At 42.1% G+C, this 13,395-nt stretch overlaps 1 protein-coding gene across 1 annotated transcript; it reads right to left on the bottom strand.

Annotated features, from left to right (window-relative positions):
• Positions 1-3,300: 3,300 nt before the first annotated feature.
• Positions 3,301-13,201, bottom strand: LOC118235635 (hypoxanthine-guanine phosphoribosyltransferase). The gene is made up of 9 exons (XM_035433183.1): positions 12,938-13,201; positions 10,345-10,451; positions 9,806-9,989; positions 7,434-7,499; positions 6,914-6,931; positions 6,750-6,832; positions 6,473-6,519; positions 6,099-6,175; positions 3,301-5,919 (listed from the first exon to the last, which is right to left on the bottom strand). The coding sequence occupies exons 1-9, from the start codon at positions 12,962-12,964 to the stop codon at positions 5,872-5,874; spliced, it is 657 nt and encodes a 218-aa protein (XP_035289074.1). The 5' UTR covers positions 12,965-13,201; the 3' UTR covers positions 3,301-5,871.
• Positions 13,202-13,395: the final 194 nt, after the last annotated feature.

Genomic DNA, 13,395 nt, shown 5'->3' with positions numbered 1-13,395 from the left:
CCCCAAAGAGTAAGCCTAGGGCAACAGTGGCAAGGAAAAACTCCCTGACTGATAACAGGAAGAAACCTTGAGCAGAACCGGACTCAGAGGGGGAACCCATCTGCCACGGGCAGGCACCGGTTTGTTATAGAAAAAGTAATCATTTCTGGACAGATGAAGAAACTCTTCAGATTGCATGAGTGGGTTATTGCATCAGTTCCGCAGACCTTAGGCCCTTTATTAAAAGAATCCATATAAACCAGGTTATTAGAGAAATCACGTTATTCCGAACCGCATGAGTGCATAATTGGAACATTGCTTTAAACTGATAACTCCCAATAATCAGGGTATTGGTGTGCATGCAAACGTAGCCACTGAATATATTTGTTGAATATTTGTGATCTGTTGATAAACAAACTGTTTGCCACTCAGTGTAGAAGTAGCGTTTCAGAAGGTATGGTGAGATGACATCCAGCAACATCTCCTGTGGTACTTATAGATGCCTAATATGAATATGTAAATTCCATTTAAAATGCAACACTCAAATTCAAGCCAGTGAGCTAAAAGATCACAATAAAGAACGCCCCCTTTTACCAGTTCGAAACCTCCACCTTTTGGCTCATTTTCTGTTGCAGCCTTTGCTTCTCCCCCCCCCCTCCGATAGGTAAGCCTTGTTTCAGATTAAGCCGGAGGCCACAGTGCCTGCATCATGTGCTTCACTAGAGGGAAACCTTTAATAAAGGTATTCCATTTTCTAGCACCTATTCAGTCCCCCACGGCTTTTCTCTCTGCCCAACCTGTTTCTGAAAGGAGGAACTCGTTAATCCTGTCATGTGGAGGTAGAGAACATGGAAGTGGAGTGAACAGAGTGTTCAGGTCAGCTTCACGGCCGCCCTCCAGCGCTGTGCGAGAACGCCCCTCAGCCGTGCTCGAGGGATAAAGTAGGACAAGCTGCTCCAACCCGGTACGACGAGAACTGCCGTCGTCACGCTAGCGAGTCGAGCTTGTAATTTTATCTTGCAAAAAAAAAAAAAAAAGACAGCACAGGCAATCTTTCGCGAGAGCCCGTAGGATATGGTGTTTAATATTTGACCCCCTCCGTGTCAGCAGCAGATCCAGCCATTTCCTTGTTTGTATTACCGTCTGCACCTGTTACCTGTGTGGGTTGCTGGCTGGCTGCTCACAAAGGCGAAGCAGGTACAGCAGCCCTGGGAGACAGAGATACTGACTGCTGCTCGTTCACTTGCTGCTCTTTCCAGCCACACAGACCTCCAGCCAGTGCTCAGTGAAGGAGCAGTCCTGACAGGGCTGTTCACAGGAGTATTTTAGCATCAGACCTGTGTTCATAACAAGGTTGTATGGTTTACCTCAAAATATTGCCCTTGATGCATTTACCTGAAGAATTTCTCAGCATATCAAGCTACTGAGCAAGGTTGACAGATCGCTTACTATCGCTTAGATATACTGAACATCAAACACCATTTATGCTGTTTCAGCACTCTCAATACTACATTTCTTGAACAAAAGGAATTTCTCTTGACAGTCTGAGTTCACTTCTGCACTTGACGGATTTGCTAAATGAATGAGGGGAGAACTTGAGGGAGTATGCTGACAGCTAAATGGTCTTTGTTGGAGATGGGAGCTCTGTATGCTTACAGCTTAAATGGACTTGGTTGGATAGGACATGCTACGCTAGGAACGCAGTGACCATGGGGGGGTACCAGACAAATGGCTTCCCAAGCCAGGTCCATTGTGCGCAGGGGTCCCACTGGTGGCCGTTGTAGCAGCACGTCATGGTTTGTTGTGATATGAAGATACAGACTACGAGGTGCTGCCTCTGGGGCTCCAGCATTTCTGTCTACCTGCCGCGGGGAGACGCATCCTAACTGTGACGGTGATTAGTGATTGGACCACAGCACTTGAAGCGGTGGCCACGCACTCGTGGGTGGTACAATAGCAGCACGTAAATACTGGAGTTGAGCTGTATCAGGTATCCAGTGTTGTCGTTCTGCTCCAGTAAGGCCCGCCTGTATCAACATCTGTTCATGACCTGCATGTCGGCAGCGATAGTGCACCTGCCCTGAGTAGCATATTGCCCAGAAACCTTTTTGTGTTTTTATTTATTTAAATTTACTTGTGGAAATAATTCCGCATTCGATAAATGGTGTGTATTCTCTGCAAAGCTATCACTGTTAGTCATCACCAAAGTGGTACGAAAGGTCACTTCGGTGTTTTCCAATGTGTAATCACTGGTAGTGCGAGCAATGACAACTCGAGAACCTGAGTAAGAGGGTCTGAAACAGTTACTGCTCTCAGCCCAGAGAACACTGCATGCTTTTAATCGCACATAATAGTCATTAGGAGGTTACGCGTTGGCTATGATGCTTGAAATTCCACACTAGCATGCTGAAGTCATCCACGGGCTAATAGTGCAGGTCTTATCCTATGTTGGGTTCTTGTGAGTTACGGTAATTGTTTTTACAAGCACCTATGACCTATGACTCAATTTAAGTCAAGTTGGAATTGCGCTGAATAATCAATTTCACAGACCAAGCCTACAAGGACTGCCGGCATCCAGAGCAAAATGACCATTCCGGTAAACTTCCAGCACCTGTTTCCTGTACAACCTCCACAACAAACCAACAAACTTATACAGGTCAAAGGCAAAAAAATGTGCAGAACTGGCATGGACAGAAGTGCAAGATGAGGAAGTTGTGAGGAGGGTTAAGTATCTGACAGATCCTGTTTATCTGGAGACCCTGTGTACAGCTCAGAAATCTTAGCTGCAGTATGAAGAAGTGATACATTTTAGTATTCCCAGTTTTTTTCCCTGACAAATATGGGGTCAGTCACAACTGTGATATACTGCTGCAATATTGGGTGTTTGACACACCAATAATACCGGGAGATAATTAGGTTGCCAGGTTGAGGAAGCCGGTTATGGAATTTTGCACTGAGGAACGTCCTACTCTGAGTAAGTGCCATGAGATCTTTAATGATCACAGTGATTCAGGACCTTGTTTTCACATCTCATCCAAAAGATGCAATCTCTTAAAGCGAAGTGCCCCATCACAGTACTGGGGCATTGGGGGTTGTTTCAGAAGGAAGACCTACAGCACTTCCAACAGGAACTTTTCCCAGGTCGTCTCCCACCTAAGTACTGACCATTCCTCACACCTGCTTAAGTTCAACCATGGCAAGAAGAGGGTATGTGGTGGTATGGCTGCTGGCTGAACCTAATTAATTAACTTAAGCATTGCAGTGATTTTTGAGCTTACAACAAAATTTCTGACATGTGACCTAATGAAAATATGAAAAGTGGGCATTTTGTATAATTTATTTTCAAAATATGTTCCTTGTTGTTTTTCTACAGTAAAAAAATAAATACAGCAAACATTCATATTTGTGAATCGTCTTGTGTATTCACTGCAAACAAAGCAAATACTGGTTAAACCATTTTCAATGTCTTTACATTGTCAAACTATACAATTGAGTGCAACAGATACATCCAGCCAGTTGTGATCATATTAAGGTGAAATAAGTGCATTACTGAGCTCGATTACAGAACTAGGTGTTCAGAAACCGTGTAGAACAGGGGTGTTCATATAAGATTGGGCACCCCTGGTGTAGAGCACTGGAGCCAGACTCCTAGATCCCTGTTACTCAAATCATGGCCCACGAGGTCCAAGAACTGCTGGTTTTCCACCCTCCCTTTACCTGGGAGTCAGGCGTTGAATACATTTGGCCAATCAGTACTTATTAAACCAGGGCCGGATTTGGATTCATGGTCCAGATACGAGTATCCATGTTCTAGAGGGATGCAGTACCTACTGTAGTAGTGGCTTTTTGTAGGTTTCAGCTTTTAGGTGCTGAATTTAAGTGACTGATTGGCTTGGGACAGGGGGTATCAAACTGAATCCAAAGGGGGCCACAGTGTCTGCAGGTTCATGTGTTTTCCTTTCAATCAGCTGCCAATTAAGGCCTTGAGAAGGTGTGCGATTTCTTAGCCAATTAATGACTTAAATGAAACGCTTGTGCCGAGAACATCATCCCAAAAGAAGCACACACTGCTGTTTCACACCTGTGGCTTAGGAGATTTTTGTTTTCCAGGGATTTTTGTTTTAAAAAGAAATTCCTGACAACCTGCAGACACTATGGCCCTGAAGGATGAGTTTGACAGCTGTGCATAGAGGCTACATAAACTTGAGAATCTAGGACGGGTAGCCAACCCTGGTCCTGGGGAGCCGCAAAGTCTGCTGGTTTTTGTTTTCACCTTAAATACAGCAACCACTTAGACTGAAGCAACCAGGTGAGGTGAGTTAACTGTGTAATCAACTGCTATAATTGATCAATTACATGCAGAGTGAAAACAAAAACCAGCAGACCCTGTGACTCTCCAGGACCAGGGTTGGCCACCCCTGATCTAGGAGATTCAGGACTTTGCCTCCAATCCCCCAGCCTGAGTTTAAACAAGGAGCTCAATACAGGAGAAACGGGTGATTTACAATTCATGAAATCAAAACCGTTTTTAGATTTTACAATTTCAGACAGAAAATGTTCAAATGAAGACTATTCCTATAGCTAAATGTGATTGCTATTTTCTCTAAATTGTTGATTTTGAGAATAACTTAATGCATTCTCCTGAGCTGGTCTTGTCGGGTGGAGTCTAGTCTAGGCATGTATAGGACTAAAATAGAAATTAAGGAATGAATGAAGTATCATTTGTGACATCTTAGCAATAATGCTAAGGTACAGTGAACAGGTCAGCTGGAAATTGTAATGTTTGTAGCTAGCCTAGATGCAAAAAGTTCCCTTAAACACAGAACCCTTGTGACATTGAGAAACGCTGTATCCCATTTACCTGCACAATCAAACCGCTGCACACCAGCACTAACCAAATAGCAAGAATGGAGCAGCAGGGTATTCCCTATGCATGGTCCAGCACTGCAGATCAGTGCTCAGGGACAGAAGAGTAGATATACCTCATGTGGGATAGAGCGCGTTTCAAAGGGTGCAGAGGCGTGAAATGCCACAACAGTTCCAAAATTCAGTGATGCTTGGCCTTTGGTTCAGTTATAAAAACATTTCTACAACAGATTAAACACAAGTATACATTTTTCCAACTCTGAAGTATTCAAGGCATAGTTCTTCAAACTACCTTGAGCATTTTATAATTAAAGTGATGGTTTTTGCTATTCAAATATTTTTGTTTTCCAGTATGACACATGATCCCATGTCTTCCAATGCTTTTACATTGGTTTAAAGGGTTTAATCCCTGTATTACATAATTTACTGTGCTGCTTCCAGTAGATATTCTACTTCACCCAACAGACTTCGGTTGCATTTCGTGTTCTATTCACCCCTACATTATCAAACTATTTTGGTCTTTTCTGTCTGGTGAATCTAATATGTAAAGAAGCTTTAATCTAATATATGAAGAAGTAAATGGAAGGCTATGATTTAACACTACATTACACATGCAGCGAAAGTGAAACTGATATCTGGGCTACATGCCCAACTGGTTTATGGTGTTTGGTAACAAGCAGCTTCACAATTGGGCCACCTGTGGTACCTCACCAGAGATATATAACATTTGTCTTTGTATTATCCTGCATTGCACATTTCCTGACTGTAAACAGTCCTAAGCCAGGACTGGTTCAAAACCGCTTAGCACATAATTAATTTCGCACAGCATTCTAAGGCCTGTGATGTACACCACTACTGTGGGCTGCTTAAAGACAGCACATTAGCTCAGCAGGTATTCACAGAAATGCATCTGGAAATCTGCCAGATTGATTTACCTGAAAATTTAACATTTAAAGTAAAAAAACAAAAATGATTACACAAGGAATCCATTTTAAAAACAAAGGAATAAAGGGGAAGTTGCTTTCTTCATGCCTTGTATTTGTCTTTTCCTGTTTCGCTGATGACGCAGATATGCTGAAAAAAAACAAAACAATTACAGAGTTACTGATACTGCAGCGGCTGAACTGGGGTTACTAAGTTCAAACTGCCATCTGTTTAATGGATTTATACTTTTTCCAGGTCAGTGTTGAGTCTAAATGAGAATTTGTTCTCAATCACTTTTACCTGGTTAAATAAATAAAAATAAAACTTACATTTAGATCTCTGAAGTATTCGTTGTAGTCCAGCGCATATCCCACAACAAATTTGTCAGGGACTTCAAATCCTACAACTGAGAGAAAGTTTCATTTGACAAACAGGATTGCATGCAAAATGGCATTTACCAGGCATAGTTGCCCCAACCCAGTGTGTGACACCACTCAAGCGCCACCTGGTGGTGTGTGCAAGTCACTGTATCCCAGTGTGCAATTTTGACAAGATTTGAAGTACTTTTAAAAATGGCTCATGTTTCCAAATACCATTTTTGCTGAATGTAAATTATTGAATCAAATATTCATTTCCTAGGTTTGGTAGTTTATTAAATAAAGTACATTTAACTCACTACAATGTCATGAAAAAGAGAACTCACAATCTGGCCTGTAACCAACACTCCTTGGTGTCCTCTTCACAAGCAAACTGCAAACGGAGGGCAAAGTCATGCATACACACTCAGTAATGGAAGTTACAAATGTGTATTGAATGTGCATGATAATATAATATATAATGATGGGGTGTAAAGGCATTATGCACACAGCAATACAAATGGACAAGTTGAACACAGTATTTTCACATAATTATTAAATCCTACTGTCATACGTGATGTCCATCAACAACTATGTCACAGCAGGGATCAAACAGTACTGTACCTGGCCACCTTAACCATTTTGGGATTGTACTGTTTTAGGAGCTGCAACAATGTCTTCATGGTCTTTCCTGTGTCGATAATGTCCTGAATAGAACAAGGAAAGGGTTCAGCCAATTGCTTACCAACAGTCACGCTATTAAATAGAGTGTAGAGAAGTTCACTTACCTCAACAATCAAGACATTCTGTACCAGAAAAAGAGAAGAGAAAAAAAAACATTGGTGGAGACAAGCAGTTAAAACAACAAATTGTTCAAGTCAAAGTTTACACTGTAAATGCTCCATTGCCTTTCTCTCTGAAACCTTCTCTGTGAACACCATAACCTCTGTTCTCCCGGCACAAGCTGTGTTGTTAAACACACAACACACTGTAGCCATATGGACATGGCGGCAGTATGAAACAAACACTTAGAAAACCTTCACAGGTTCCAGTCTGTGGCAGAACACTGCCATTGTATCGCTGAGTGGGGTGCTGCAAGTTGCAGATGCACTATTGGGCAAGGGCAAGGGCAAGGGTAGTAAAGTACAAGAGCAGAGGCCGTGGATGTGTTAACAAGAAGGTCCTCTTTCATAAATAATGAAAGCTACATCTGGATTCTTAAATTCTGTAAGTGAATTCAGTACAACACTAGTAGAAAGGTGACTGCAGTGGCATTTGGGGAAAATGTACAAAAACAAGCCTACTTGCCTTTCCTGTGAGAGTGGACAGATCATCTCCTCCAATGACTTTGATTTCGCCAGTGGATTGATCATTCTGCACAGAAATGAGTAGAGTGTGAAATAAGATGCATGAGAGTATGGAAGAATCCACCATTTTCTATGAAAAAAGCATTTCCTTTTGCCTTTTCCTAGACTGGCCTTGCAAGGACTTGTATAATAATCAATGTGTAGAGGGCACATGTGCAAAATCATCACCTGGAGGAAAAAAAAAAAGTAGCCATCTGGAATAAGGTATAGAAAAACTTGCTCAAGTGCCAACACTTCAGATGAAATGGCATTTTCCCTTAAAGTGGAAGATGTAATCCTTAAATTCTCCAATATAGGAACAGGTTAATTCACACTCTGTACACTAGAAATTATTCTTTTTTTAAATACTCTGAGTGGTACTTGAATAAATTCAAGGATGCAAGTAATATTATTTCTTCATCTTGCTTCTGTCTTTTCGTACCCCTTATAGTGGGGAAAGATCACACAAATTCTTTTCCATCACCTTTCGTTGTTTACACTTCATACACTTCCAACATCTTGCTATAGAATTAATAAATACATTTCTGAGCACCCTTGTGAGATCAGGAGGCCACAGAACCAATAAAGGTCTGGCATACTCCATTGTGAACAACATTACACAGGGAAGGGAAAAAAAATTTAAAAATGCTTTTGCTTGGAGAGCACATTTCATTCATATTACTACCAGGAAGAATGTTTATATTGACGTTTATATTGCGAAACTAACTGGGTGTCAATACGACAGCCAAAACTGAATACATGCATATCTGATTTACATAGTGTTATTCGACATTTCTTACCCATACAGAGGAAGCACAAAAGAGTAGAGGAAGAATAAAAGCAGCATGCAAAGGCAATCTTTAAAACAAAGGAAGTGACTGTTTTTAGCACTAATTTGGTGTCCAGAACTCAACATAGGGTTCCACTGAGACTTTATCCTTGCAAAAGAAATCTTACAATGCACAGGGTTGGCAATTTTTTGTTGTTACTGCTTTCTTTCTCTTTCTCACTTTCTTTTCCATTTCTTTCTCTCAATCTTTGGAATTCGGAAATTTGGATTGCCCAATCACGCTCACCACAGCCTCTGCTGTTGATTCAGGAAAACAAAGGTAACCGTGCGCTCTCCTCCAAAACATGTGATGTCAGCCGACTCCTCTCATGACACTGCAAATTGCATGCTGGGCTTGCACAGACATGAGCCAGAGGACTAAAAGACTTGTGTGCAGCTCAACAGATTAACTTGCGTGCATCAAACTGACCAGCAGAGGTCGCCAATGCACAATGAGATGCTGTCGTCCTGGCTGACTGAAACCCAACAGTCTTTGGGCAGTTTCCCTGAGGTGCTGCCAGACGGTCAGCACTGGCATGGTCCAGACTGGAAACCAGACCATGGGGCCCACACATGCACTACAACAGTGTCTTAAGAAGATAAGCCACCCAACAACCCCTAGGGTCTGGCATTCATAGATGGGGGGTGTCATTAAAACATGAATTCTTATTAAAGAACCTGAATAATCAAAATAATCATTTTTAATGATTCTTTATACATAAAGACCCAACTAATGCTATATAAAGACTATGTTATTCATTTGAGATCCTGAATGAGTACTGAAAGCAACAAAGATGGCACCCACTACAGGAGGCACCCACTACAGGAGGATTTGGTATTGCTCATTTGGAGACGGTGTTTCTTGTGTAATGATGACATTTACATTTTAAATGATGAGCGGTGCTACCAGTTTATGGGCTGCCAATCAGAAGTGTGCTTGAAATAAATGGTCGTACAGACATAAAGACATACCGTGTCCATTAAAAATTATACACTTCAATCAAAAGTGTCACTTACATGTTCAGAAATTTCAAAGGAAGTAAATGTGTTTATCTTGTGCCTTAATGAACACTCAAAACAAGGACAGGGTCTTCAAAACGTTTTACCAGTTGAAATACTGTACACTACCAAAAAATAAAGGTTGACTGAATGGAGTTTTTTTGGTTGTAATTTGTACAAGACATTACAAATAATGAAAGACTATCCTGTGCACATCAGTCAAAGCTTATAGAAGAGAGAAAGTGCTCTCAGTATCGGACCGTGCATGTAAACAAAACAAAAAAACCCACACTCTTCAAAGACACTACCTAAAGTAGACAACGGAGTGCTCACGATATAAAGCATGTTTATTTAAATAAGACTGACATTTATATTATTGCATCTTAGCATTGACTGAGGAAGATGTTAAGTTGAAATGTCAGTCTTTGAAGCGCCTGGCTATATTATTTGGTGTTCTAAATGAATTTGAACAAAGGAAATGACATGATACGAAAGCAGGACCTTACATAGTAGCTCTTGAGCCGGATGAAGTCTACGGTCAGGGGGATGGAGCGGTCGCTGTTGCGGTTCAGGGCTTTGATGAAGTCCAGCAGGTCAGCGAAGAACTTGTAGCCCCCCTTGAGCACGCACAATGCCACGATGTGGTGCCCCCCCATTTCCTTCATGATCTCCCGTGCTAGCCTCTCAGTCCTGGGGGGGGGGGGGGGGTGTGAGGGGTCATGCTTCTTCCATTAGGCATTTCACACAAGGTGACCAAACAAGCTACTACAAAACCATACATGCGGTCCCCGGGGTGTTGTGGCCAAATAAAGACTCGTTCCCTGGGTGCAGTGAAGTGCCCGATGGTGTTGCGCTGAATTGAGACTACATCAGAGAACTAAAGGACATATGGTTGCACAAAAAAAAACATAAATCTGTCATTTCTGCTAAGCTGAAATCAAGTGGAATATATGGTGATGCTGGTGCAAAAAAAAATCTTGGCAGCAGCAACAACTGTAATCATTGTTATTCTGTACCCATGTGAGTGTGTTTGAGCATAACCCACCTGTCCTGGATGAGTCCATGTGGAATGTAAACCCGCTCTAGGTCATCAGCGTAATGCTTGGGAATACAAAACAGGTCGAGGTCATAGCCTTGCTCCGTGTCAGCAATCTGAAAAAAGCAAGACTTAAGGTTAGGCAGTCAAAAACTGCTAGAATGACGATAAATTTCACTCATGAACAGTCCACTACATGATCACACCTGCTTGGTAACATGTCTCTATTTCAAACATGGGAATAATTCAAGTATGACAGAGGGCACAACAGATTTAACAGAAATCTCCACTCACTTGCAACCTTTTGCATATATTTCTCTTGAACAACAGACTCTCTTAAAACAAATATGTTTTCATCACATATTTGTTTTAAGAAAGTGCATTGCCCAGAATACTGCAGTCTATGAAAGACTGAATCTTTTGGTCTATTCAATTCAGCCACTTTTTTAATAACAGCCATCGCCTAAGATCCAAACATGCATACTCATTTATAATTCCAGGTTTAAATTCAATTCAGTTCAGTTGTATTTGAACAGAAAGATTTTCACAAAAGACCAATTTAACAAAGTACGTACCAATCCTCCTAGGCCCAGACCGCCAAGAGTGACCAGAGTTTTGATGAAGTACTTAACGTAAGAAATGCCCCTGCTGCCCACTCAGTACTTAAAGGACAGGTGTGCATTCATGAAGACAAAGTGAAATTATTACATTAGTCCTCTTCAAATATATTTCAAACAATAAATATAGTAATGCTTTTTTTCCTTTATATTTGAATATTTTTCACTCTTCCAAACAGATTTTACTGTCATGAGGTAAACAACCCCTCGGGCTGGCATTCACTGGTGACGCGTGATTGGTCAGTCCACAGAACAATGCTGAGATTAGCGGTCGGATTGGCAGCGGCCCATCGCCGGTGTTAAAAGCTGATGAGTGTGTAGATGCCACACAAATACTTTGGGAAGAAGATCATGCATAAAAATACTGCGGCAGCAACCACTGCACGGCAGGCTGTTGTGGAAAGAAAGCTGCAGCCCACAGTGGTCGGAGCCCTAGGCAAGCCATCAGGTTCCCAGTCTGTTTCCCAGAGTGGGCTCAGCTGGCTTTACTTGCGCTACCCATAAGCACAACACAGAGACTGATCAGTGCTGGTGGAACAGCTGGGCATTGAATGACATGCCTGTTCTCAGCATCACCCAGTCTGTTGGTACATTCACCCTTCCACTGCTAGAACAGAGGCATAAAACCTTTTCTTCAACAGGGCTTTGCCCTTTCTGAAATGATGCAATGGCTTGTGAATAGACATGAGGAATGAGAACTTGGCTGCAGCAGAAAGGGCTGCCACCTGCGTGTGGACTTCTCTATCACCACAACTGTGGGAGATGCTCGTCTCTAAGGTAACTGGTAGGAAATGAAGACCTTGTATATGGACCGCTTTCCTCCAACTGCTCCCTTCTGCAGTATAGATTACTTCCTTTCCAGTGTTAACTAGCTTTTCTTTGGCTCATAATTTTCTTTTACTTTATTCACAGGGCCTATAGTAATTCCCCAGTATGCTTCTCCACTCCAAATCACTATACACAATGAGTTTCAGCTCATTAGTCTATATTATATATTTACCGAGCCAGTATATAATGCAGAATCTTTTCATTTCCGTTCTGGTTTTGACGCATTTATCATTTTTTGTTTTATACATTTGCTAATATTACATATTTGCTACGCATGTATTATAAATCGGCTCGCTTAGCTATCCTACTACTTTCGTGGGTGGCTAGCACTAGCAAACAAGCAGATACATGCACATGAAGTTACACTTGTTGGGTAACGTTAGCTGCATCTCTACGGTAGCTACGGGATAACGTTACATCACTAGGTATTCACGTTAGCCAACTTAGCCAGTCATCTCCGCAACTAGCTAGTTAACCAGCGGCTACACATAGCTGGGCAGTTAGTTTGCAAAACCAGTTTTGTAGCCTATATAGCACTTGGGTAACAATTGTCCAGATAGAATCGCAGTCTTTCACAAGTCATTATTCTTTTTTGACAGGTGACTGAACTAGCTGACAAGCTAACTGCTAAGATATTACACCATCTGCCGAGACACGTTAGCAAGCACCAGCTACCCAGCACGAGGGCTCACAACCTGCTGTTTAAAACCAGTGTCTACCGGTGCAGAATCGTGGGCATACTGGTATTCTATTTTATCCGGCTACTGTCCAATATTAACTAAATCACTCCGTGTATGTGTAGCATCTTGATGTAACTGCGTAACCTGTAACGCGGCTAACGTGGCTAGCAAGTAGCATACTAGTGCGGTAATGTGCTCCGCTTGGACCTCGCCCCGGGCATGCAATTTTGTCCTTTGGTTTTGTGCCATATTTCAACAAGCAGATATTGACAGTGAAACACGGAACAGGATACGCAGATCTGCTGGAATAACACGTCGCTGAGCACAAGTATGCAATACAGCACGTCTCCCCAAGGAATGAGTTAAGTAACGTTAGCCAGCTAGGCATCGAGCTATATATTTATTGTCCGCCATAACGCAAAACCTAGCGTTTGCTACTAAACTGACAGACATCCGAGAATTACCCGCCAAACTTACCACAACACAGGAACTGCTGGTCGCCATATCACAATGTCTACGTTGTTCGCTAGATGCCCTTTGCGTACCCTCAGTTCAGGTCAGAAGGATCCGACTCCTGACAAACAGATTGTAGTAACTGCGATGATATTTGTCCAAGGTGACTTGGACAAACTTTACGCTAACTTTGCGTAAACGGAAATTTTGGTCTCGGTGTCCGATTTGTCTGCATGTGGAAACTGCGTTTTTTTCTCTGGTACTGCTGACGACGAATGAAAGGCGTTGGACCGCCCATTTCAAACCCACTCACAAACTCTCACCTCGAATGCTCTTCTGCGAAGTGTGCGCGCATACGGTCGATGGCACAACCCGAAGCCCAGATATAAGTGCACATTGAAATTGACCTATTTGTTTCGCATGAGCCAACTTTGGCCACATTTTATGGGTATTTTGGAGAATATACTATTTTTGTAACCGTA

This window comes from Anguilla anguilla, chromosome 9, assembly GCF_013347855.1.
Source record: "Anguilla anguilla isolate fAngAng1 chromosome 9, fAngAng1.pri, whole genome shotgun sequence".
NCBI lineage: Eukaryota > Metazoa > Chordata > Actinopteri > Anguilliformes > Anguillidae > Anguilla > Anguilla anguilla.
Note: the sequence above shows the minus strand (reverse complement) of the source record. Positions and strands in the feature narration are given on the sequence as shown.